Here is a 25,460-nt window from a genome sequence, read left to right on the forward strand (position 1 = left end):
CTACATTAGAGATGATTAGATTAGATTTGCTGTTTATTGCATTGTACACAGTTGTATCTTTTCTCTGTAACTAACATTAAGATTCATAAAAGTCAATCTAGGAGATGTGGTTGGGAAGAAAACTATGTACTTTTACTTGTTAAGAATTTCGGATAAGCCATAGCAGCTTGTGTCTGTTTCCCAGTATGAGGGCAGTCTGGAAAACAGCAAGTTCTCTTCTCAAAGAAAGCTCTCCCATCTTCTTTCTTATCATTAGAGAAAACTCCATCTTAACCCCTGTACTCAGCTGAGATGTGAGGCCGGCCTTCACTCCTGAATAAGTACTTGGTTATTATTGGTAGCCTTGTGTTCTGTGTGATGGACATTAGCAGTGAGATGCTGTTGCTGTCATAATGCTGTGGTAACCCAGAATTTGGAAATACCTACCCAAACCCAAAGTAGAAGATAACCAGGGACACTGACTCTGCTTATTCCCTAGTGAGAATGTCACCCTTTTTACTCCCTTGTAGCTGGTGCAGCACCTGCCTCATCTTTACATGTGCCTTCAGTACCCCAGCACTGCAGTGAGGCATATGGCAGCTCGCTGCGTAGGCGTCATGAGTAAGATAGCTACCATGGAGACCATGAATATTTTTTTGGAGAAGGTACTTCCCTGGCTGGGAGCAATTGATGACAATGTCAAGCAAGAAGGTGCAATTGAAGCACTTGCCTGTATCCTTTATTTTGCCGAAATCGAAAAATTTTATTCATTTTATTTAAGAATAATTCACTTTACTCATTTTAAAGTGCACATAATCTGCTTTACTCCAAATGATGTTTTACTTTGAAGTATTCTACGTTTCACTATGAATTTATTATATTTTATTATTAAAATTTTAAAGAATTGCGGGCTGGGGATTTAGCTCAGTGGTAGAGCGCTTACCTAGGAAGCGCAAGGCCCTGGGTTCGGTCCCCAGCTCCGAAAAAAAAAAAAGAACCAAAATTTTAAAGAATTGCTTAAAATAGGTATCTTTTTAACATGCAAAAATACTTTTATATAATTTTAAACTAGAAACCAATCTGTTTATTTTATTTAATGTTTCCTTAGTATTAATTAAGTACTAGATAGGTTATATTTACCTATTTTATTTAATGTTTCCTTAGTATTAATTAAGTACTAGATAGGTTATATTTACACCAAATGTATGTTTCCAAACTTTGTTCTTTTTTTTTTCCAGGGGAAAATTAATGAAATATATAAGATAATTAAGCTCTGTTTTCTCTTCAGACCATGAAAATTATGCCTTTTACTGAACTATATCAGATCTAGAAATGTGCTGCGAGCTCTTTTAAAGGACATGACAGCCATTGTTTAATTTGGAATGTGTGAATCCCCTGGGTCAAAGTAAGAAAGGTTGATAAGGTCAGATCAGTAGAAAATTCCGGTTGGTTCTACGTACGGGTTCAGAATTTCCACAGCCACAGAGATGAGGTTCAGTATATCCAGATGGTGATTTTTATGCTCCTAGTGGGAAATTGAGAATTAATCTTTGTGTGGTAATGAATTGTCCTGGGGATTCTGACTCCCTCTTCCGACTTTTTTAGGCACAAGGCATGGAAATGGTGCATAATCAGACATGCAAATAAAATACCCAAACAATAAGATTTTTAATAAAACACACACACACACACACACACACACACACACACACACACACACACACACACACATACATACAGGGTGGGGGGGTAAGTTGAATTTTATGTGCATGTGGGTGTTTTGTTTATAGGTTTGTCTGTGTACCATATGCATGCCTAGTACCCATGGAGACTAGAAGAGGACATCAGATCCCCTGGGACTGAAGTTAAAATGGTTGTGAACTATTATGTAGGTTCTGGGTTTCAAACCCAGGCACCTTGGAAGATCACCCAGTGTCTTTAACCACTGGGCCATCTCTTAACCCCTAGCTTTGTTTGTTTTTGATTTTTCGAGGCAGGGTTTCTCTATGTAATCCTGGAACTCATTGTATAGACCAGGCTAGTCTTGAACTCAGAGATGTGCCTGTCTCTACCTCCTGAGTGCTGGGATCAGAGGTGTGTGTCACCACTGCCTGACTTTCGGTTTTATATTTTTAATTGTGATAGTTACATAGTGCTTTTATAAGAGTGCACATGCAAATATAGTTATGATTGCTAACAGAAGTCACTGCATTGAGCCTGGCAGGATGCCATCCATCTGCAATCCTAGCATTCAAGGTAGAATCAGAAGAATCAAGAGTTAAAGGCCATTCTAGACTTACAGGATAGTCTGTAAATAACAACATAAAGTAGTCAGGGTAATTTATATACATGTGTGCATATGCCTAGAAAGAGACTTTTAATGTTGAAGTCACACTCTTCGTATACTAGTACCTGAAAATGTGTACCTGGGAACTATTGTGAAATTTCCTTGATGACTTACTCAGGTGTTATGGAACAATTGGATGTTGGCATTGTCCCATACATTGTCCTTTTAGTTGTTCCTGTGTTGGGAAGAATGAGTGATCAGACAGACAGTGTGAGATTCATGGCTACTCAGTGCTTTGCAACACTGATTAGACTGATGCCACTCGAGGTAAGTGGGAGAGATTTGGGTTCATGAGTGCAGTGCTGTGTATAACCTCATAGTAGTAACTTCTTATTTTTAAAGATCTAGAGTGTGTGTGTGTGTGTGTGTGTGTGTGTGTGTGTGTGTGTGTGTGTGTGTGTGTGTCTCGGGGCTGTATGTGCCTGTGATGGAGGTCAGAGTTCTGAAGTTGGCTCCAGCCCACCCCATCAGGAGACCTCAGGCTGATGCACTGTGGTGTGTCCCAGTCACAAGTACACCCCTGCTTTGTGGTGTAGTTTTTTTAGGTTTGCATGGGTAAAAACTTGTCTTAAGAGAATAATAATTGTATGGTGATTCAAAGTTAATAATTGTAAATATTTTGGATTTAAATGTTTTTATGGTACTGGAGATTGAACATAAGCCTCGTACTGGTGGGTAAGTGTTCTACCAATGAGCTACACTCCTTAGCTCAGAAATGTTTATCTCGAGTATGATTGGCTGAGAGGCTGACTCAGTGGCTAAGAATACTTGCTGCACAAATATGAGGACCTGAGTTTGAATCCCCACAACTCACATAAAAACTAGATGTGGCTAGGCTCAGTCTGTCACTCTGACTGAGGGACGGGAACAGGAAGATCACTGGGCTTGCTGACTGCCATCTAGCTCTGGTTCAGGTTCAGTGAGAGACTGAAGGAATGATGATGTTAGAGGGTGACACAGCAGGACACCTGATATCTTCCTTTGGCCTTTGTGCAGGCATGAAGACACAGTCTGTCAAGTCAACATTGAAACATAAGGCTGGATACAGTCAGGGCATGTCTGAGCATCACAGCATGACAAAGAATTTAGTGGAATACCGATGCGTTTAAATTATTTAGGGGAAAAAGAGGCTAGTTTAGCAAACAGTTAAACAGGTGTGGCCCCCTAATATATTTTGAATAGGTCAGAAGTGTGCTGTATATTTCACATTTGTCTCATGCTCAAGGATGAGATTTAATAGCTCTTCCCATTTTCACCAGCTCAGCAAGGGCCTGCCTAGATGAAGGTGGCTGGTGAGGTTAAATGTCACTCGGACATTTGGTGCTCTTGGTAGACTCTCTCAGGCTCAAGCAGTTTTCACTGAAGTGTGCAGGTGTTAACAAAATGATTGCAGTGCACAGTCCCTCCTTTGTTATAAAACAGAAAGCTTGGGAGGTTTACCAGAACTTTTAGTTAATCGTATTTTAAGATTCAGTATCTGAAGACTTCAGAACTCTGTGAAGCTGATAGTGATTAATAACAATATAGTATGTAAAGTAGGTTGCATTTCTTTGTTTCTCTATTAACGCTTATTGCAAATTAAAGTTCTATGGGTTTTTTTGTCTAATTCTTCAAACACTTTTAATATCTTTTAAAATCTTTAGATTTATTTACTATCAAGTCTTTATTATTTTTATGTTTTATGTATTATATTATGTTTTTCTGTGTGTGTGTGTTTGCCTGAGTAAAACAAATTATTGTGATAACATTTCAGGATGGAAAATTTTAGTAAATGGCATAGACTGTCTAATGAATTCAAGGTCTTGTCGACAACCTTCTCTTTCCTTATCCCATCCCCCACACAAAGAACAAGCATTAGTTAATTCTTCTTTTTGGGAGAAGTTCTTACGTTGCTGACCTCGAATTCTCTGTAGCTGAACGTGAACTTGAATTTTGCCTTCAACCCCTGGATGCTATGATTATACGGGTGTAGTTTCGTGCAATGCTAGCATTGAACTCAGCTTTTTGCATGTTAGTCAAGCACTTAACAAATGAGCTGTGTATAACTCTCAAGCCTGATTTTAATACATCTTAAAAACCTATTTTAGGCAGGCATTCCGGACCCTCCAAACATGTCAGAAGAATTAATCCAGTTGAAGGCAAAAGAGCGACACTTTTTAGAGCAGTTGTTAGATGGGAAGAAGCTAGAAAATTACAAGATCCCAGTGCCAATCAATGCTGAGCTTAGGAAGTACCAGCAGGTAAGTTTGCTCTCCATCTTGTAAGTGTAAAGTCACCTTTTCTTTCGACGTATGAAGTCTCAGGTTTAGTGCCCTGTTTTAATTTATCTAGGTTCATACAAATACATTTTACAAGAAAAAGATTCTCATGCTCTGCTTACATTTAAAGTTTTCCCGTCTCTCCTCAACCTTCTAGGATGGTGTGAACTGGTTAGCCTTTCTCAATAAGTATAAGCTTCATGGGATTCTATGTGACGACATGGGCTTAGGGAAAACACTGCAGTCCATCTGCATCCTAGCCGGCGACCATTGTCAGAGGTGACTACAAACAGTATTTCAGAACAAAGCTGCTGAAGCCTGATCCATGAGAACAAGTTGCTTACGTGCTTTTTCCTTTGTAAAGGGCCCAGGAATATGCAAGATCGAAACTGGCAGAATGTATGCCACTTCCTTCCTTGGTGGTTTGCCCACCGACATTAACAGGCCATTGGGTGGATGAAGTAGGTAAATTCTGCTCCAGAGAATATCTCAACCCATTGCATTATACTGGCCCTCCCACTGAAAGGATAAGGTAAGAGCTGTGCAACTAAAAGGCTCATAGTTTAAGTCTTTTGGAAACAGAAAATTTATAACTGTAGTTAGTTCTATAATTAGACCCATAGAAATCCAGCTTTAAGAAAATGGTAAGAAGGTAACAGTGAAGCTCACCAGAATGAAGGACTTGAACCCATTGTGGCACTAAGTCTGAGAAACTAGCAGCAGCCATGTCCACCCTGTGTGCTCTCTTGTGGCCACAGCACCTCTTTGTTCTTTTATTCCATTCTCTCCATATTTTCTCAGTTTCCTGTTCTTCTCCTTCGCTTTCTGTATATGTACTTTTGGTTCATAGTGGCTGTTGTAGATATACTACTGTCATGGCAACAAGTCTGTACTCACAGTCACCCTCTCAGATACTGGTTCTCAACCTGTGGGTTACCACCCCTTTGTTAGCTGCATATCAGGTATTTACAATATAATTTATAGCAGTAGCAAAATTACAGTTATGAAGTAGCAATTAAGTAATTTTATGGCTGGGGTCACACAGCCTGAGGAACTGTATTGCAGGGTCACAGCATCAGGAAGGTTGATGATCACTGTGCTAAGGTCTACATTTTGGAGGTCAGTGTAAAGCCTAGGTCCTAAGTCAAAGGTCACTTCGACTGTGTCGCTGACCACATTCTCCTAGCTCCATTACCGTAGTTCCTCTTTCAGAGGTCTCAGTCCGGGACATGCTAGCCTGGCTGTTAATCATGCTCTTGGATATAATCTTGTGAATAGTTCAGCCTAGCTCTGCAGCCTCGTCGTTTTATTCATTATGAGAATACAGGGTTGATGACCCCATTTAGCCTGAATGCCAAAGGGATTAATGTGACCCAGAAGAGATCCTGGCAAAACTCTTGCTATATTTTGAGTTAGGTGCTTATCTTTTTTTCTGAGCCAAATATCAAATGATCGTCATAAAGAATGGGGTAGCATCCATGTGTGCAGAGTAAAGTTAGTGCTCAGCAGGCAGATTGAAACACTTTACAGAGTTACACTATAATAGTAGCTGCAGTTACACTACTGAAATTGTATGAAGACGAATGTGGTAGCTGTCTTGGTTCATATCTCTAGCCTTTAATCCCAGTTCGGGAAACAGAGGCAGTCAGATCTCCGAGTTGAAGGCCAGCCAGGGCTACCCAGAGAAACCTTGTCTCAAAAAACAAAACCAGGGGTTGGGGATTTAGCTCAGTGGTAGAGCGCTTGCCTAGCAAGCACAAGGCCCTGGGTTTGGTCCCCAGGTCCGGAAAAAAAAAAAAAAAAAGGAAAAAAAACAAAACCCAACCAAACAAACAAACAAAAAAAACAAAATAAAATGGCATTAGGAAGTTAATGATTCCTGTTTTCTTTCCTTATTTTCTTTAAAGGTTGCAACATCAAGTAAAAAGGCATAATCTGATAGTAGCCTCATATGATGTTGTGAGGAATGACATAGACTTTTTTAGGTAAGAATTCAAATATTCTCTAGAGAGGGAGGGTAAGGAAGGATAAGTGGATGCGGAGTATAATCAGTATACCTGACATACATGTGTGAAAATGTCAGCCAAACTATCACTCTTTGCAGTGGATGCATGCCAATTGGAATTTTAAAACTTTGCTAGGAAAAAGCAAAAAGGTATTTTCAGGCTGCTGGTACATGATGTTTTGCTCTGGGTTATGGCTATGTATATAATATATCTTAGAGTCCATATATTCATTTACATCATAATTGTAGATTTGTCTGTATTCTCTATGTCCATGAAATACTTTGAGCAAAAGAAAAAGAAAAACATTTGATATCGAAATTGAAAATACTTAATTTTTTTGGATTCTAAGATTGTTCCTATAATATCTGACATGTAGGAAAGGATGGATAACAATTTTTATTTATTTTTCCTTAGGAATATTAAATTTAACTACTGTATTCTTGATGAAGGCCATGTCATAAAAAATGGAAAAACCAAATTGTCAAAAGCAGTAAAACAACTGACTGCTAACTATAGGATTATTCTTTCTGGAACACCAATCCAGGTAATTATTTACAGTTCTTCCTATTTTAAAACAGAAATAATAAACTTGCCATGTGGCATGGAAATTAAGGGAGTCTTTTAGTTTACAAAGATGACCAAAAAATTTTCTAGTAGTTAAATTGTTTTTGTAGAGGCTCGTTTGTTATGTGGCAGTAGCAGACACGTTTGGTTTGGTTTTGTCTGGTTTTGTTTTTGTTTTAAGACAGAGTCTTACTATGTAGCCCTGGCTGGTCTGAAATCCACTAGATAGACCAAGCTGGTTTTAAATTCATTGTAATCCCCCTGCCTCTGTTTCCTGAATGCTGGGATTACAGATATGCATGACCACACCTGGCCTTTCATAATTAATCTTTTTTTTCTTCTTGTTTTGGGTTATGGAGACAGGATCCCTTTATATAGCCCTGGCTGTCCTAGAACTTGCTCTGTAGATAAGGCTGACCTCAAACTCACAGAGATCTACCTGCCTCTCCCTCCCAAGTGCTGGGATTAAAGGTGTGCTTCACCATTGCCTGACCATAATTAATTAGATTATTAGATTAATTAGATTTATAGAATTTTAATTTTATGTGTTTTGCCTGTGTACTGTGTTTAGGGAGCTCATAGAGATCAGAGGAGGGTGTCACATTGCACAGTACTGGAGTTGTAGCTTGTTGCCACTATGTAGGTGTTGGGAATTGAATGTGGGTCCTCTGTAAGAGCAGCACTCTTTCTTTCTTCCTTTCCTTCTTTCTTTCTTCCTTTCTTTCTTTCTTTCTTTCTTTTTTTTGTTTTGTCTTGTTTTTTTGTTTTTTTTTGTTTTGTTTTGTTTTTTGTTTTTTCCAGAGGTGAGGACTGAACCCAGGGCCTTGCGCTTGCTAGGCAAGCGCTCTACCGCTAAGCTAAATCCCCAACCCCAGCAGCACTCTTTTTTAACTCTTGATCTACATCTCAGGTGTCCCATCTCTTTTGCCATTATATAGCTGAGACCAGCCCACAGCTCAATACAGATCAAGCTATAGATCGAGCTCACAGATCCACTTGCCTCTTTAAACAGGTCAAGGTTTATTAAAGGTCATATTGAAATTCTAGTTTTAGGCTATTTGAATAACACTTGTTTGATGAATAAAACAAATCTGATCCTACCCTGACCATTCTACTTCTGTAGTTACCTAGAAATCTGATTCAGCAGTGAAAATTTAGAACCATCTTAGAAATGAGGTGTGAAAACTTCAGCCAGTGTTCATATCTGGCCTAGATAGCTACCTTTGGTAGGAAGATTACCTTATTCTCCAATTAGTAGAATCATATTTTCTGCCTCTAAAAATTAATGATTTTTTTTTCAAGGCAGAATTTTACTGTGTAGTAATATAGCTGTTCTCAAATTAGTTTCACCTACCTCAGCTTCCCACGTGCTGGGATTCAGAGGCGTGCCACATGTACGTTGTGGCACAACCCTTTGACCCCAGCACTCCTCACGCAGGGGCAGGCAGAGCTTTGTGAGTTTGAGGCCAGCCTGATCTACATAGCTAGTTCTACAACAGCCAGGGCTATAAAAAAAACTGTCTCAATAAAAATAAAAAGTAAGAAAAAGAGTGTTCTGAGTTTTACAGTATAGTTAGTTTAGTAAAGGGTGCATATTTTAATAATCATTAAAGATAAGCTTTTCTTTTACAAATTTTTCTAGACCTACTAGAAGTTTTGTTGGCTGTTTTTGTTTGAGTGTGTGTATATGTGTGAGTGTGTGTGTGTGTGTGTGTTTGTGTGTGTGTGTGTGTGTGTGTGTGTGTGTGTGTGTGAGAGAGAGAGAGAGAGAGAGAGAGAGAGAGAGAGAGAGAGAGAGAGAGAGAGACTGTGTTGTTGTATTAGGGATTAAACCGAGGACCGTAATGATTTTACAAGTGTGAATTCTGAATTAAATCCCTAGTCCTAAGTTGTTTTTGGTGTGTGTCTGTTTTAAAGTGCATTAAAAGGGGATAGGAAAAACTTAGATTTTATTGCTATTCCCATCACCATCATCATCATCATCATCATAATTTTGGCTTTTCGAGACAGTTTTTCTGTGAATCCCTGGATGTCCTGGAGTTCACTCTGTTAACCAGGTAGACCCTGAATTTACAGAGATCCACTTAGCTCTGCTTCTGCCTCCCAAGTGCTGGGATTAAAGGCACATGCCCTATTTTAGATTTTAAATAGGTTACTACTTGTATGTGATTGAGACATCAGAAGGTTTGAGGTTTTGTCTAATTAAAAGGTCATCTCTTTTCTCTTCCCCTACTCTAGTTTTGAAGCTGTCAGGTGGGTTTCTGCTCTGCAGAGCTTTAGTGGGATTAGAAGGGTGTCCATGTTAGAGAGTAGCTGAGGGTGCTGAGGCAGAGCCTGGGCTGCTAAGGTTTCTGAAGAAGAAAAAGTGGGAAGGCACATTAGGACCCAGATCTACCAGGAATGATGTTTTCCAAAACAAAAGGTAACTGGTGGTTCTTTTTCTGTTCAGAACAATGTTTTGGAGTTGTGGTCATTATTTGATTTCCTTATGCCTGGATTTTTGGGTACTGAACGCCAGTTTGCTGCTCGATATGGCAAACCTATATTAGCGAGTAGGGATGCACGAAGCTCCAGTCGAGAGCAAGAAGCAGGTAAGAAAGAATCACAGTAAGTCCCGTGGTCATGTGTTAAACATTTAAATGTGTTAGACATTTAAAGCTGTGTTCTCACTGTTGACAGGTGTTCTTGCCATGGATGCACTGCACCGCCAAGTTCTGCCATTCCTTCTCAGAAGAATGAAAGAAGATGTTTTGCAGGATCTTCCACCTAAAATTATTCAAGACTATTACTGTACTCTTAGCCCTCTCCAGGTTAGGAATGTGGTCATGGTAGCTGTTGATAGATTCTTATTAGCAGGACAGCCTTTAGTTTTATCAGATGCCCATTGATAATTAAATTCTCCAGTTTATTTGGTGACTTTCTGGACAGATTTCCTTAAGTCTTGCTGTGAATGGTAAAGTATAAACATGAACTACGTCTCACTCTAGTGGAGGAGTCTAGAGCATTTCCCTTCAAAGAAAGGGGCAGCGTACTTTCTCTAAAGATAGAGATCAATGCTCTTCACCCCTCCAGATGTAAGGGACTAATCCTTTGGACTCTGGCCCTAAACTACCAAGTAAGCTCCCCCACCCCCACTTACTCACTAAGATATTTAACTTAAAGAAAGCACTATGACTTCTCTTAGGCATATCCAAGCTTTGGGGCTATTGTTGACTGAAAGAAAGCTTACTAGAACCCAGGTCAGAAAGAAGGTGAGAGTGATCAGTGTTGGAATTGGGACTCCCTGACTGACAGGCAGGGAGCTCTGGTTCTTCTGTGCCTACCACCTGCTCTACAGAGTGAGTTTCAGGACAGCCAGGGCTACACAGAGAGAGCCCATCTCTCTGTGTAAAAAAAGAAAAGAAAATGATCTCTTGAAAGAAATGTCTTACGAGTAATGGGGTACTTTTGCCCTTTGCTGGGGGTGGGGATGGTGGTAATATTCTAATGATAGTACTATAGTATAGGCAGAAACCACATTTAAGTAATCTAGAAGAAGAGGATTCCAGAGGGAAGTGACATTTTGCCTTTGTTTATTATTTATGGTTTTGTGTTCTATGAGTTTTGTTCTAACATCCTTGATAGATTTTATTTCCTTGTCCTTATGTTAGTACACGGTAGTATGTTACGTTAGCAGTAACATTCGTTCTTCTAAACTCTAGTCTCAGAAGGGACTGGTAAGGGCTTGTTTTAATACCTGTGTGATTAAAAAAAAAAGATTTTTCTCATTTACTTGTAATGGATTTGACTCCCTTTTATTGATAATTTATTTTCCTGAATGGAGGAATAATTTAGTGTTTGTGTGTGTGTAATACTTGGCAGCTGAACTTTAACACATTAATTTTTAATTTTTTTCTATAAATTTAACTTTAAGGAACTTACATACAGATGGAGTGAATTATCTCTAATATCAATAATGAGGTAGTGGTGTCTTAGTTTGCATTCATTTATAAAGACTGGTTTAATTTACTGTTCCTGACAGGGACGTGTGTGCGCGCATGCGTGCGTCTCTCTCTCTCTCTCTCTCTCTCTCTCTCTCTCTCTCTCTCTCACACACACACACACACACACACACACACACACACACACACACACACACACACAACTTTTCCTAGATATATATATTAACTGTTTCCCTGGGATAATTCACAGGTTCAGCTTTATGAAGATTTTGCTAAGTCGCGTGCCAAGTGTGATGTTGATGAGACTGTGTCTTCTGCTGCACTCTCAGAAGAAACTGAAAAACCAAAGCTGAAAGCTACAGGTCACGTGTTCCAGGTAGAGGTCACAGACTGCCCTTACAGATTAGAGTTCCTTAATGGGGGCAGCTCATCTTCCTTACCGAGTGTAACACACATTTGTACTGCATGAAAGAAGGCTTTACAATGAAGGACCTTACTCTTCAGAAAATAATGAAGTACATGCAATGCAGTGTAGGTGCACATCTGTATGTGCACATCTGGAAGCTGACATTAGCATCTTTTTTTTTCGTCTTTTGTTTTTCAAGACAGAGTTTCTCTGTAGCCCTAGCTGTCTTGGAACTCACTCTGTAGACCAGGCTGTCCTCAAATTCAGAGATCTGCCTGCCTCTGCTCCCAAGTGCTGGGATTAAAGGTGTGCATCACCACACCCGGCTAGTATTTTTCTGGATTATTCTCCACATTGTATAATGAGAGACTCTCTTGTTGAGCCTCAAAGCTTGCTGTTCAGGCTTATCTGACTAGGGGTCCCTAATATTCTTCTACTATGCACTGGGATTGCAGGCACTCCCCGTGTCCACTCAGAGTTTCTTGTTTTCTTTTTTAATGTGGGTTCTAGGGATCTTAACTTTGGTCCCCATGTGGCAGATGGTTTATGGGCTGAGCCATTTTGCTCTGAACTGGTTCTTGAACACTGACAAATGCAATAGGGAGGAAAGGATACAAATTGCAAATGCGTCTGTCTATGAAAACGCACTTACATAGTTGTTTTTCCCTTTTAAAGGCTTTGCAATATTTACGTAAACTCTGCAACCATCCGGCATTGGTCTTAACACCTCAGCATCCAGAATTCAAGAATACTACTGAAAAGCTGGCAGTTCAGAATTCTTCCCTTCATGATATCCAACACGCCCCTAAGCTCTCAGCCCTGAAACAAGTATGTATGTCTGTAATGATAAAATAATGTTCCTAATATATAATATTAGAGCACATAGCTGTTCCCCAAGATTATTGATGTGTTTACCATTTACCGTATTTCTAAATCTGGATTACAAATTTTTTTATAGCTTTCTTAAAAAATGACATACCATTTTAGCTGTGCAGTTCTGACATTATGTTCACAGTGTGGTACGGCAGCCGTGATTATAGTCCCTGAGTAGTCTGCAACCCAGAGCCATCGCCTTTCGAGCAGTCACTCACACTACTAAACCTGCTTTCTGTGACTCCCTCTGTAGCTGCTTCATGTAAATGGAATCAGACAGTGTTGTGTTTTGACTGGCTTTTTAAATTTTATTTTATTTTATTTTATTTTATTTTATTTTATTTTATTTTATTTTATTTTATTTTATTTTGGAGACGGTTTCACTGTGTTGTCCTGGCTGGCTTCTAGTTTACTGTTTGGTCCAGGCTGGCCTCGAGCTCACAGATCTCCCTGCTTTTCTCAGTATTGAGATTAAAAATATGAATCATTGTACATGATCCCTTCTTTCAGGAAGTGACTTCATAGCTTTTGTTTGGAACACCTGTGTTGCCTCAATTAACATTAACTGAAGGGAGAAGCAAGCGGGCGGTCAGTTGTAGCCCCAAGTACTAATGGGCTGATACATGTGACAGATATATTTAACCTTTTCTTTCAATAGGAAACTTGCAGTAGGTAGCATATGTAGTAGCAAATACTTGTTGTCTGCCTCTGTTGAATGGAGTGTGGTGCTTTCTCCCCAGTTGCTGTTGGACTGTGGCTTGGGAAATGGCACTTCTTCGGAGAGCGGCACAGAGTCTGTTGTGGCACAGCACAGAATACTGATCTTCTGTCAGCTTAAAAGCATGCTCGATATAGTAGAACATGATCTGCTCAAGCCTCACCTGCCCTCTGTCACTTACTTGAGACTGGATGGCAGCATACCTCCTGGACAGAGGCACTCCATTGTGTCCCGGTAAGCAGTCCCCTCTGCTCTGCTGCCTCATCAGTTGTTCAGGAAGGCCTTTGCCTCCCGTAATGTGTTCTTTGGGTAAATACCTGTAGGTGTGTTACTGGGTAATCCAATCCCAGTAAATTTTGTTAATACAGAACTACAGAAGTTGTGTGAGGGGCTGGAGAGATGGCTCAGCGGTTAAGAGCACCCGACTGCTCTTCCAGAGGTCCTGAGTTCAATTCCCAGCAACCACATGGTGGCTCACAACCATCTGTAATGGGATCTGATGCCCTCTTCTGGTGTGTCTGAAGACAGCCACGGTGTACTCACATACATTAAATGAATAAATCTTTTTTTAAAAAAAGTTGTGTGAGGAAACTAGTGATTGTATTAGGAAATCAGAAGAAGAAGAGCAGAATGGAATCTTAGATAACCGCTTTCTTCCTCTGTTGTTGGGGTCAGAATGAAAGCAAGGAAATAGGTAACTTAGCTAAAATCTCTGTCCTGGCTACTGCTGCTCTGCTAAAAACAAACAGCAAACCAACTCATCTGGGAAGCAGATGGGAGGCAGAGCAAACATATCTTTGTGAGTTCAGCACCAGCCTTGTATACATACCAAGTTCCAGGAAAGCTAGGGCTACATAGAGAGACACTGTCTCCATATACGAACAACAGATAGATAATTTTCTTTGTAGAGTTCCTTAATCTCCTATGTTAGGGTCCTCCAAGACTGTTTCTTTTCTTCCTTAGCATGTCTGTTACTGATACGTGGGAATGCTACTGATTTTTAATATAGGTTTTTTTAATTGCTTCTCTGCTTAAAAGTTTGTGAGATCTGACAGTTTTATGATGGAATCTTGAGTGTGTGCATGTGTGTGTACACAGACTTGCACGTCTCTGTTTTACTTTAGGAGACCGTCTATCCCTGAACCTGGAGCTCACTGTTGAGGCTAGACCTACTGGTCTGCCCAGGACTCACCTATCTTTGACGTGGGTGTTGAGGGCTTGAATTCAGGCATTTTAACCACTAAGCCATCTTCCAGCCCAAGTCCAAGATAAAATTAAATCATCTACTAGAAGCCAAACAGAGGAAACCTCTGACTTCCCGTACTCTTTGCGTCCCTGTTTCCTTTCTGTGTCACTGCTCTTCATTACAGGGAGAACGCATACCCCTTGCTTGTCCAGGCCTTAGAGAAATGGTCTCAGTTTTCTCCCATTGAGTAAATCTGTCATATGCAGCCTTTATCACATTGAGATGTTTGTTTTATTCCTAGTTTTTCTCTTGAGTTTTTCTCAATCCCATGAAGGGATTGAGGATTTTGTCCAGCGTCTCTGCACCTATTTGAAGTAATTATTTGATTTCTATCCTAGAGTCTATTTATGTAATGAATTACATCCATTGTTTTGTGTATGTTAAGCCAACCCCTGGAATGAAGCCATCTTGACTACCATCTTCCCAATGTTACTTAATTTGATTTGCAAGTATTTTATTGAGAATTTTTGTATCTTATGGTCATCATAGAGAATATAATTTTTGTTATTAACTGTTTTGATATCAATAATACTAGCTTTTAAAAAGGTTGGTGCCAAGTCTTTGCTTTTTGTTATGAATCAGCTTGATGAATGCTGGTGTAGCTTCTCATTTGAATGTCTCATAGAGTTCAGTGAAGCCATCTGGACCTGGGCTCTATTAATTGTGATATATTTTATTGCTTGTTATATATTTATGGTGCTTATCCACTTGAGTTTCAGTATATTGTCTAGAAATATTCATTTCTTTTACTTTCTGAATTACAGTAGTTTTAGGGTATATACTAATCTGAATTTTGTTGGTACATTTTCTTTTTTGTAGCTCTGATTTTGTTAATTTAAAGGTTCTTTAGCTTTCTGTTGTAATTTGGTTGTTTGTTGGTTTTGTGTATCTTTTCAGAGAGCCATATTTTTCACTATTTTTTTATTAGATTTTAAGTTTAATTTACCTTTGTTTCTTTTTTTCTGTGTACTTAGGGTTTAAGAGCACAACAGGCAGGTGATTGTGTGTGTGTGTGTGTGCGCGCACGTGCGTGCAGGTCTGTCTGTCTATGTCTGTCAGAGTACAACTCTAGAGTCAGTTCTGTCCTTCTACCATGTTGTTACTGGTGGAGCTGTCGGCGGCTCTGGGGTTCTAATGTGCGTACTTGGAGTTCTTTTTTTTTTTTTTTTTGGTTCTTTTTTTCGGAGCTGGGGACCGAACCCAGGGCCTTGCGCTTCCTAGGTAAGTGCTCTACCACTGAGCTAAATCCCCAGCCCCGCGCACTTGGAGTTCTACACGTCCTTCTTCGGGCTGTTTTCATTGTTTCAGAGGTTTTGGAGAGTTCTCATTTTCATCTGACCGCAGACATTTAAGTTTTTCTCTTATGCCTTGTTGCATTGTGTATGCTTTTCCTCAGGATCACCTGTGGGTGAGAGTGTGCATAGAGACCTTGTTACTGAGTGCAGGTTGGCCTCTCTTCACTCAGAAACGGCTGTGATGCAATCTGGTGCACCTTCTGTGCGCACTGCTGCCCCTGCAGTTTTGATGATCTCCTCCTCCGTCTGGCCCTGAGTGCAGCCTCAATCTGGGTGTTCGTTTCTTTACCTCAATTTGGGGAGTTTCCACTGTGATTACTGAGAACATTGTCTGGGTGCGGTAGTAAATCTGGTCTTTTAGTTCCATGGTTCTTCAGCTCTGTTCATACCTCCTGACTGTCAGTATCTGAATATTCTCACTTCCCTCTGTCATTGATACTCTGACTTCAATGCCCTCCAGTCTCTGAATCTTTTTACTGAGTTTTTCATTTGACTTAGCTTTTCATTTCTGAATTTTGAATTTGAGGCTTAATGATGTGGCTCAGCTGGTAAAAGTACTTTCTCTGCAGACCTGGTAAACTAATTGTAATCCTTGACTGCACTGTTTCTGTTTCTTTATTGAATTCCTGCTTCATATCTTACGTCGGCTTCCTCGTCTCAACTGTTGCTTTTTAGATATGTTTAGAAGTTCACTTGTGTCCTCTCTGACCTCACTAAACTCTTGAGTCTTTTGAATTTGACCTGGCTCATTTTCCTTGGTATCTGCTTTTGTAGAATTGCTACTTTTCACAGGGTTCATCCTGTTTTGTCCATGATTCTTGATTTTCTTCCTTCCCCTTCTTTAGATTTTTCCCCTACCATATTCTTTCTGCTTAAGTATTTGCAGCACTCGGGGAGGGCGAGTGTGTAGTAAGTAGGCTGAGATGCCATTCCTCCTCGGTGAGCTAGAAACGCAGGTGCTTGCTAAATCCTCAGTATACCAGTGTAGGGCATCGGGCATGACTGCCAGCACCGTTCCAGTAACTTTACTCTTGCATGAACATCTCTAATGTAGCAACTGCAGAACTCACCACAGCTGCCAGCTGGTCATTTAAAAACAGCCAGCTTGTTTAACTTCAGTAACTTTGGGGGCATAAAGAGAACAGTCATACAATGATGTGTAGACATTAGGAAGGGAAGTGGGCTAATCATAGGGTTGGTATTGATCAACTGGGGATGGGGGACACGGCACGGCAGGGAGATGTAGAGAGGAGGAGGAGGAGGTTTGGATCCACAGAGCATCTAGAGTCATAAAGAAGTAAAGAGAGGAGAGGGTTGCCCAGTGGTTAAAAGCACTTGCTGTTCCTTTGGAGGACCCAGTTTATTTCCAGAATTCACAACATGGCGCACAACACCTTTAACTCCAGTTCTAGGGGAAATTCAACACCTATGCTTCCTGGTGTTCCAGGCATGGATGCAGGCAAAACACTCATACATGTAAAAAACAAAACTAATGTAGAGGGAATAGAGGAAGGACTGAAAAGGGGATAAGCTGTAAGGAGACTAGGCTAACAATAGAATGTCTGAAGAAACACACAATAGAAACAAAACCTAATTGAGCAATGCAAAATGTAAGCAAGGACATTAGAGATGTTCATGCAAGAGTAAAGTTTTTGTTGTTCCTTTTTAGGTGGTTTGTTTTAAAGACCAGGGAAAATAAAAAAAATCCAATCAGGCATGCCTAAAATTCCTACATTTAGGAAGTGGATCAGGAATCAAGGCAGTCCTTGAGGCCAGCCTGGAGAGGAGGGAGGGAGGGAGAGAGGACGGGCTAGAGGGAGAAGAACAGGGATAAGAGAAGAACGGGGATAATGTATCAATCAACATTTTCCCTTGGTTTTTGAGTTGCTCCCTGTTCTACAGAGCAGACTGTGATGATGGGTGAGGTGCAGTTTGTGCCTCCATTGTAAGCTGGTGTCGTGTGTGTGAGTGTGCTCTTTGAAAATTCAGAACAAGTGGCCTTTTAGGTTTCATTCTGCTTAATGGCAGTTCCTGTCAGCCCTTCCTTGGCCTTTTCCCAGCCCTCAGCATATGGGCTGTGGAAATTTCCCTGCCGTGTCCCATGTGTTTTGGAGAGAAATCCGAGGTTCAGAAAGTGCCTGTGACTGAGCCACTATTTATTCTCATTGGGCTGGGGCTGGGGCTAGGGCTGTCCCCCCCTCCCCCCAATAGGCATCAGCTTCACAGTCACTCAGTGTCAGGTTCAGCAGTCTCTTCTTACCAGGTGACCCCACAGAGTCGCCTCATTTTCTGCAAAGATGCTGCTGCTCAAATGGAAGCTCCCAGACTCTCAGCCTCAGCTCCTCTGGCTTTTCTTGCAGTTGTGTTAGTCAGGAGAATAGAGAGAGCACCCAGAAAGGTCCTGTGCATCCCAGTGAGAGATGAGGGACAGGGTGCAAGGCTGCTTCATGTTCCTCTGCAAGGCTCTCACTTGACTTAGTCGTTGGTAACCGCGTTTGTAAGACTAGGTTATTATGTATTACCCTTTTTCTCCACAGTGGGTTACAGTGAAAGATCTTCTAATCTCTGTGGCTGCTCTTTTTTTTTTTTTTTTAAAGATTTATTTATGTATGTGAGTACACTGTAGCTGTCTTCAGACGCACCAGAAGAGGACATCAGATCCCATTACAGATGGTTGTGAGCCACCATGTGGATACTGGAAATTTGAACTCAGGACCTCAGGGAGAGCAGTCAGTGCTCTTAACCACTGAGCCGTCTCTCCAGCCCCGACGAGTGTCTTCTGAGACTAGTGTCTATAGCTGTCCTGGACGTTTGCCCCTGCCTGCCCTGGACGATGTGGCCTACCCCACTCATCTGTCTTCACACTTTAAAAGTTCATAGTTGGGTTTTTAATTATAACATCTGTATTTTTATGACTTATTCTGTATCTGATATAAAATTAACCTGTTTGGCCTTATTTCTGTTTATGAAATTTCTGATAATCTCTAGAATGAATTCTTTCTGATACAGATTTGCATGCATGCATATATGTATGTGTAAATTGTGTTTTATATAAAACGTGGACTGTAATTCAAGGGCAGAGTTGGTGGTGGAGGACTTAGGGCAGCAGTGAGTCACACTGCATCCGATGAATGCAGGGTCGTCTGCTTGAGTTTTCCCTTTTCATTTAGTCCGACAATCTCCCTGTAAATTGGACCGCCCATACTTAGGGCAGGTAGTCCTGTCTCTCTAATACCTCTTCTCACACAAAGCTGATTCGTTCTCTGGTGGTTGCAAGTCTTATCAGAGTTTAACCCTCACAGTCTATTTACAGTCAAAGGATACTCGCATCTCAGCGGGTAACAACCGTGCCTGCCATGGCCGTGCTGCAGGCAAAGCTTGAAGAAAGCTCAGTTGAGAAAATGCCCCAGCAGCTTGGCCTCTGGCCAGCCTGTGCTTCATGTTCTTGTTGGTGTGGGAGAGCCCAGCTCACTGTGGGCAGCCATACTCCTGGCTGCTGAGTAAGCTGTGAGGGGCCAGCCCGGCAGTTGTGAGCAGCACCCTTCATGGCTTCGGCTTTACTTCCTGTTCTGAGTTCCTTGGATGATGGACTGTGATCTCAGAGTTAAATGCCAAATAAAACCCTTTCCTCCCCAGGGTGCTTTTTTTTTCTTTTTTTTTTCTTTTTTTCGGAGCTGGGGACCGAACCCAGGGCCTTGCGCTTGCTAGGCAAGCACTCTACCACTGAGCTAAATCCCCAACCCCCCAAGGTGCTTTTGATCATGGTATTTTATCACAGCAGTGGAAACCCTAAGACAGTAGGTTTTAAAAACAGTATGTTTCATTGTATTAAAGACTCCAATTCCGTTTTTGCTCTCTGTGTTTGTAGGTTTAACAATGACCCATCCATTGATGTTCTTCTACTCACAACTCATGTTGGTGGCCTAGGGCTTAACCTGACTGGTGCTGACACTGTGGTGTTTGTGGAGCATGACTGGAACCCTATGCGAGATTTACAGGCCATGGACCGGGCCCATCGTATTGGGCAGGTGAATGCTCTAACACTCCATCCACTAAATGCTGGACAGACACTGGGGAGAGCTGGGGAGGCTGGGTTCCAGTTCTGCTTTGATGCTAGGTGCTCATCCCCTCCGTGAGATGTTCCCACCCCCACCTTCTAGCATGGCTGTGAAAGCCTGGGTCGATGTCTTGATGTTCTAGAATTCCTGGGAACATTTTTAGGGTTGTGGGAGCAGACAAAACTAGTTAGAGTTAAGGTAATAAAAAGGGCTGGCTTGGGGCTGGGGATTTAGCTCAGTGGTAGAGCGCTTACCTAGAAAGCGCAAGGCCCTGGGTTCGGTCCCCAGCTCCGAAAAAAAGAACCAAAAAAAAGGGCTGACTTGACAAACCTTTTTGACAAACCAATTTGCTTTACGGTTCAATTGTTTTTCTTATTCAGAAACGTGTGGTTAATGTCTACCGGTTGATAACAAGAGGAACACTAGAAGAAAAGATCATGGGCTTGCAGAAATTCAAGATGAACATTGCAAATACCGTTATTAGCCAAGAAAATTCCAGCTTACAGAGTATGGGGACTGACCAGCTTCTCGACCTGTTTACTCTAGACAAGGTAAAACTTACTTACCTTTATCAGTCCTGATGGTTGTCTGTGGGGAACTGTGAGAGTGTGGCGGTCTCAGGGATTAGTAAGTGAAAAGCATTAACAATAGTGAATACAAGGGCTGAGACACTGGCTCCTCATGCAGAAAACCCAAATTCAGTTCCCAGCACCCACCAGACGTGATAGCCCACAGCTGTCTACAACTCCGGCTCAGGGGACCTGATGGCCTCGGACAGACACTGTGTACATAGAGTGCAGGGCCAGTGAAGGCTGAGGGCGGCATTCGATCCTTGGGAGCTGAAGTTGTAAGATGGTTGAGAGCTGCTCGTTGAGGGTGGTTGAGCCCTGTACAACTGCAGAGCCGTCTCTCCCGTCTCCAACACTTGATATTTTTAAAAACTACGTTTATTTACTGTGTGGGGGAGGGGACTGTCGAAGTGTACTTCTTGGAATTGGTGCCTTCTGCCGTCTGGCTCCTGAGGCCCCCACTCAGACTATCAGACTTGGCGAGTGCCTTCGCCTTACTGAGTCATCCTGTGATCAGGCCACTTTGGCTCACATGAATTCTTCCATACCAGATGTTTGAAGTCTTGGCTTCTGTATTGTCATCAGTCAGTTGTCTCAAGGCATCTTGTAGTCTCAGGAATCTGTGGGACTCATGGCTGGGCATTGCTGGGCCAGCTTCCTAATAATTGGCAAATTAACTTCTGAGCATGTCCACCTGTTGTATTATATGGTGTTAAGATAAAATGAAGTTATATACACACACATACAAAATGATACAGGCACTTAGAGCAGATAGTAAGTATTATTGTGGGGGATCAAACTACTACTCTATTGGAGCATGGTGGCTGAGGCCTGCAATCCCAGCACGCTGGAAGCAGAGGCAGAAAGGGCCAGCCTGGGTCAAATGGCAAGACCCTGTCTTCCTTCCTCCCTCCTTCCCTCTTGTGCCTGTTCTCATCTTATTGATTGGTTGACTGAGAAAATTCTCATGTATCTCAGATTAGCCTTGAACTCCTGATTACAGGCACGCTGCCACTGTGCCTGGGTTTGTGCTGTTGGGGTCCAACACAGAACTTGGTGTGCAAGCACACTCACTCTGACCTGAGCTTCTGTCCTTCCTGCTTTCTCTTTTTCAGTGTTGGAGATTGAACTCAGGAATTCAACCCCTGAGCTATAGCCTTTGACCTTTGATATTTCTGAATTAAACCAGGTTTGATAGCACACATCTCTAATTCCAGCAGTTGGAGGGCAGAGGCAGGTGGATGGATCTCTGGGTTCCAGGACAGCCAGGGCTCTGTGAGACCCTGTCTCAAAACAGAAAGCTCACTTTATCTATCTGCCAATGTTTCCTTAGGATGGAAAGGCAGAAAAGGCTGACAGCTCCACCTCTGGAAAAGCGAGCATGAAATCAGTTCTTGAAAACCTGAGTGACCTCTGGGACGCCGAGCAGTATGATTCCGAGTACAACCTGGAGACCTTCATGCGCTCTCTCGAGTGACTGCTGCATGCTGGGGCGGCGGCTGCCAGCTCAGTTCCTTCTGCTGACCTCAGCAGACCTCAGTCTCTGGCGAACTTGACTGAGTTATAAATAGATCTGGAGAACACGCAGCTTAGTGCTGCCTCTTGCTTCATTGGGGAACAAGTTACTCTCAAGTATTTGCACTGTATTAACTATGACATGTTAATGTGAAAGGTTTAAATTTACACGACGACTAGCTGCAGACAAAGGGAGCGGCCAGGTCTCCATGTGCTACCAGGAGGTGCTTCTGCAGGGACAGCCTCTACAGTCACTTTCTCCACGGTGAGATCACCAGTACTGTGGCGTTTGTATGCATTCGTGTTCTTTAAAATAGTACTTGTTTTTATAATTGATTACACGTAGGGCTTCTTTTGTATAAAAGCCTTAATGAGCCATACTTTTCAGAATTTCTGAGTGACTTTAATATTAGCCCTATGACATGAAATGTTAAGCAATGAATTGAACAAGGCCCTGTGGCAACCTTTGTATATTTAATGCAGATGCATATAGTGTTTTTCAAATCCTTTAACATCATTTATTCACTTTGAAAGTCTACTAAACAATAAATGCAGGTACTGGTATATTTAAGGCTACCATTAACATCCTATTAGAGGGTGGGTTTCTGTTTAATTTATCTAATGGCTAGGACATAGCCTGATTCAAAGAACATATATGTATTCAGTATGTTTCAATCATATATATATATATATAAATATATATATATTTTGTAACTAGGAACACACACAGTTTTCCAGACATAGATTTTACATTGCTTAAAATCCTGAACCCCGTGGTAAAGGCAGTTTACTGTGGTAGGGCATGCCTGACACATGGGAGCAATGCTCTTCATACACGGCATACAAGGATACACGTGTCTATATGACAGTGACCATCCCACACCAGAGAATGTGTCTGGCTTTGGCACTAAATCATGTAGTTATACCAGACAGCAATAATCGAGCACGGAGCTAACGAGCTACTTCAGCAGCTCACTGGTGAGGGTGGGGAGCTGTATATAGATATGCATGTATGTGTATGTATATATAATTTTATAAATTCCCCACGTAAATTAATACATGCCCATGTATACACACATTTGTGGAATATATTTGTATATATGTATGTACAGGTAAGAAACATCCCTAAGGTTGTGTCTGGCCCTGCACCCAGGCATCAACTTAAAACCATCAGACCTCAGTTGTACAAGAGCAAGGTTTGTTTAATAACTCGGAGCTCCGCAGCACCCAGATGTGAAGTCTGTCTGTCACACTCGGGTAGCCTTGACAACCATCCTGTAATGCTGAACCTAGCATTCCAAAAGAATAAACATCAAGTTGTACCGTGTGTGCGGTGTGTGTTGTTTACAGGGAGACGCACAGGCTGCTGGAGCCACACTTTGTATGCAAGGTTTGTATTCAAATAGAGGACCAAAAGGAAAACTCCATGTAGATTCCATGTAGAAGATAGAGTGCACCTGAATGCTGTTATACACTGTTCGTTTGCTACTTCCATATCTAAAAGCAGGGAGAAGTTTTATCGTTGAAATAGGAAGGGCAGAAGCATTCAGGCCATATATTAGTGTTTTGTTTTTCCTCCTCACTTGAAAAGTCACAACAGGAAGCCAGGTAAAGTTCCTGGGTTTCATCAGAAAGTACATGTGCATACTGGCAAACAATTTCTCAAGATAAAGCATCTTGTCCTTTTTGTGAGGAACAGTGACATTTTAAAAACCTTTTATTGTAAAATGTAAAGCCACACATTTTCGTTTCCCAACAAAGGCACATGACCCAGAGTATGGTACGTGTCCGTCCGACAGTGGGGAACACTACTGAGGAAGGGCATGTGTTAAACCCGTTACCAGCTGTGTGGGGTGACTATGTACTAGTTATGTGTTTAAAATGTGTGGGTTTTGGAGCTCAAATATACACGGTAGTGTTGGTGCTGAACTGGATTGTGGGTTCATGGAATCCATTGTACTACTGTTGAAATTTTCAAATTGTTAATTACATTTAGGGTTGATCAAACATTGTTTCTTGTAGGAAAGCCTAAGATTCAAGGTTCTGGGTCAAATTTATACACACCACTCACAAATCCTAGTCTTGGAGGAGAGCTGGTTACTTGGTCCTCTATTGAGATGGTTTATAGAGGTTTGGGCAAATGTTAGTATCCAGGGGTGCCATCTGAAGGTGTGACAGTGTGGCATCATGCCCCTTGAATGTACTTGATCTCAGAACTCAGCCGGGTCAGGCACCTTAGTCCTTGCAGAGAGCATGACCATTTAAGTGACAAAACTGCAGCTACGAACACAATAGAGCTAGGCACGGTGGCACACGACGTTAATCCCAGCACTCAGGAGGTAGACGTAGATGGATTTTTTTTTTTTCTTCTTTTTTTTCGGAGCTGGGGACCGAACCCAGGGCTTTGCGCTTGCTAGGCAAGCGCTCTCCCACTGAGCTAAATCCCCAACCCCTGATGGATCTCTTGAGTTCGAGGCCAGCCTGGGCTACAGAGTGAGTTCCAGGACAGCCAGGGCTATACAGAGAAACCTTGTCTCAAAACGATAACAAACCAACGAAATAGAATTTGCAGGGAAGAACAATGTCTATGTTGAGTTTTGCCCACTAACCTGGCCTTGTATCTTCTTCAGACCTCAACTTCCCAGGACCCGATGGTACTGGGGGGATTAAGTGACATTATAAATGCAGGGGTGTCTGTAATCAAATGTCAAAAAAATTCAGTGTGAATCAATACAATAAAAACTTGAGTTTTGCTACCAATCAGTTGAGAATGTTTGCTTGTCACACTGAGCATTATCAACCTGAAAAGAGAAACAACCTCTAAAGAGAGAAACCACCTGAGCTGGAGAGACTGTTCGCTGGGTGAAGGTGCTTGCCACCAAGCCTTCGGTTCTGTCTCCCAAGGCAGCCAGCATTGGATCTCACTGTCCTGCTTCATGGCCTTCTAGCTGATCCAGCTGCTGGCCAGATCCCCCCAAGCCTTCTGTCACATTTGTACTACATCAAAACTCTATAGTGGCTCTCCAAGTAATCGCTCTTGGCCACCTCTGACTACATGCTTGCCCCTGTTTATCTCAGTCAACCAAGTGTATTCTCTGCAGGAGAAGACAAAAGATTTGGGGAGGGCTGAAAGTGGGGAAACAACGGATTTGTTTATTTCCAGACACCTGATCAAAGACCTCTCTCAAAGGAGAGGTGTTGAGTAGGTAAGTTGAGCCCAAAAAGGAAAAGTCAAACTGAGATTCAGTGCGGAAGTTGGTGTTTTCAGGTGAGAAGCTGCAAGATGACCTGCAGAAACGCTATGCTGTGATTCAGCACCATTGATTAGGGGAAAGCTAATGGCCAGTGAGTTATTTATGGATCTTTTTTTTTTTTTTTTTTTTTTTTGGTTCTTTTTTTTCGGAGCTGGGGACTGAACCCAGGGCCTTGCCCGCTTCCTAGGTAAGCGCTCTACCACTGAGCTAAATCCCCAGCCCCTTATTTATGGATCTTAAAACAGCAATTGCAAAAGACTTGCAGGCCCAGCCAGCCAGGCAAACTAGTACATCTGAGGTGTGTGGAGAGCTGTATGCATGGCTCTGACTTAAGACGAAGGCAGCAGCCACACGCACATCCACGGCTCCTGTGATTGCATGTACCAGACCAATGGGAGGAGCACGGCATGGTTTCAGTAATTCAGGAAAAC

At 41.8% G+C, this 25,460-nt stretch overlaps 1 protein-coding gene across 3 annotated transcripts in view; it reads left to right on the forward strand.

Moving 5' to 3' along the window:
- Window positions 1–24,535, forward strand: part of Btaf1 (B-TFIID TATA-box binding protein associated factor 1) — a 90,730-nt gene extending 66,195 nt beyond the window's left edge. For 2 of the 3 annotated variants that reach the window (XM_006231332.5, XM_039085850.2), the window contains 15 exons: window positions 510–711; window positions 2,445–2,593; window positions 4,414–4,566; window positions 4,742–4,863; window positions 4,949–5,116; window positions 6,492–6,569; window positions 7,005–7,134; window positions 9,604–9,745; window positions 9,834–9,964; window positions 11,346–11,471; window positions 12,177–12,329; window positions 13,115–13,326; window positions 19,502–19,661; window positions 20,072–20,242; window positions 21,594–23,102. In XM_006231332.5, the coding sequence (XP_006231394.1) occupies window positions 510–711; window positions 2,445–2,593; window positions 4,414–4,566; window positions 4,742–4,863; window positions 4,949–5,116; window positions 6,492–6,569; window positions 7,005–7,134; window positions 9,604–9,745; window positions 9,834–9,964; window positions 11,346–11,471; window positions 12,177–12,329; window positions 13,115–13,326; window positions 19,502–19,661; window positions 20,072–20,242; window positions 21,594–21,737 (2,241 nt within the window). In that variant the 3' untranslated portion in view covers window positions 21,738–23,102. Of the gene's footprint in view, window positions 1–509; window positions 712–2,444; window positions 2,594–4,413; window positions 4,567–4,741; window positions 4,864–4,948; window positions 5,117–6,491; window positions 6,570–7,004; window positions 7,135–9,603; window positions 9,746–9,833; window positions 9,965–11,345; window positions 11,472–12,176; window positions 12,330–13,114; window positions 13,327–19,501; window positions 19,662–20,071; window positions 20,243–21,593 lie in introns of all 3 variants that reach the window. The other variant, NM_001191917.1, reaches the window with a different exon arrangement.
- The last annotated feature ends 925 nt before the right edge of the window (window positions 24,536–25,460 follow it).

This window comes from Rattus norvegicus, chromosome 1 (assembly GCF_036323735.1).
Source record: "Rattus norvegicus strain BN/NHsdMcwi chromosome 1, GRCr8, whole genome shotgun sequence".
Taxonomy (NCBI): Eukaryota; Metazoa; Chordata; class Mammalia; order Rodentia; family Muridae; genus Rattus; species Rattus norvegicus.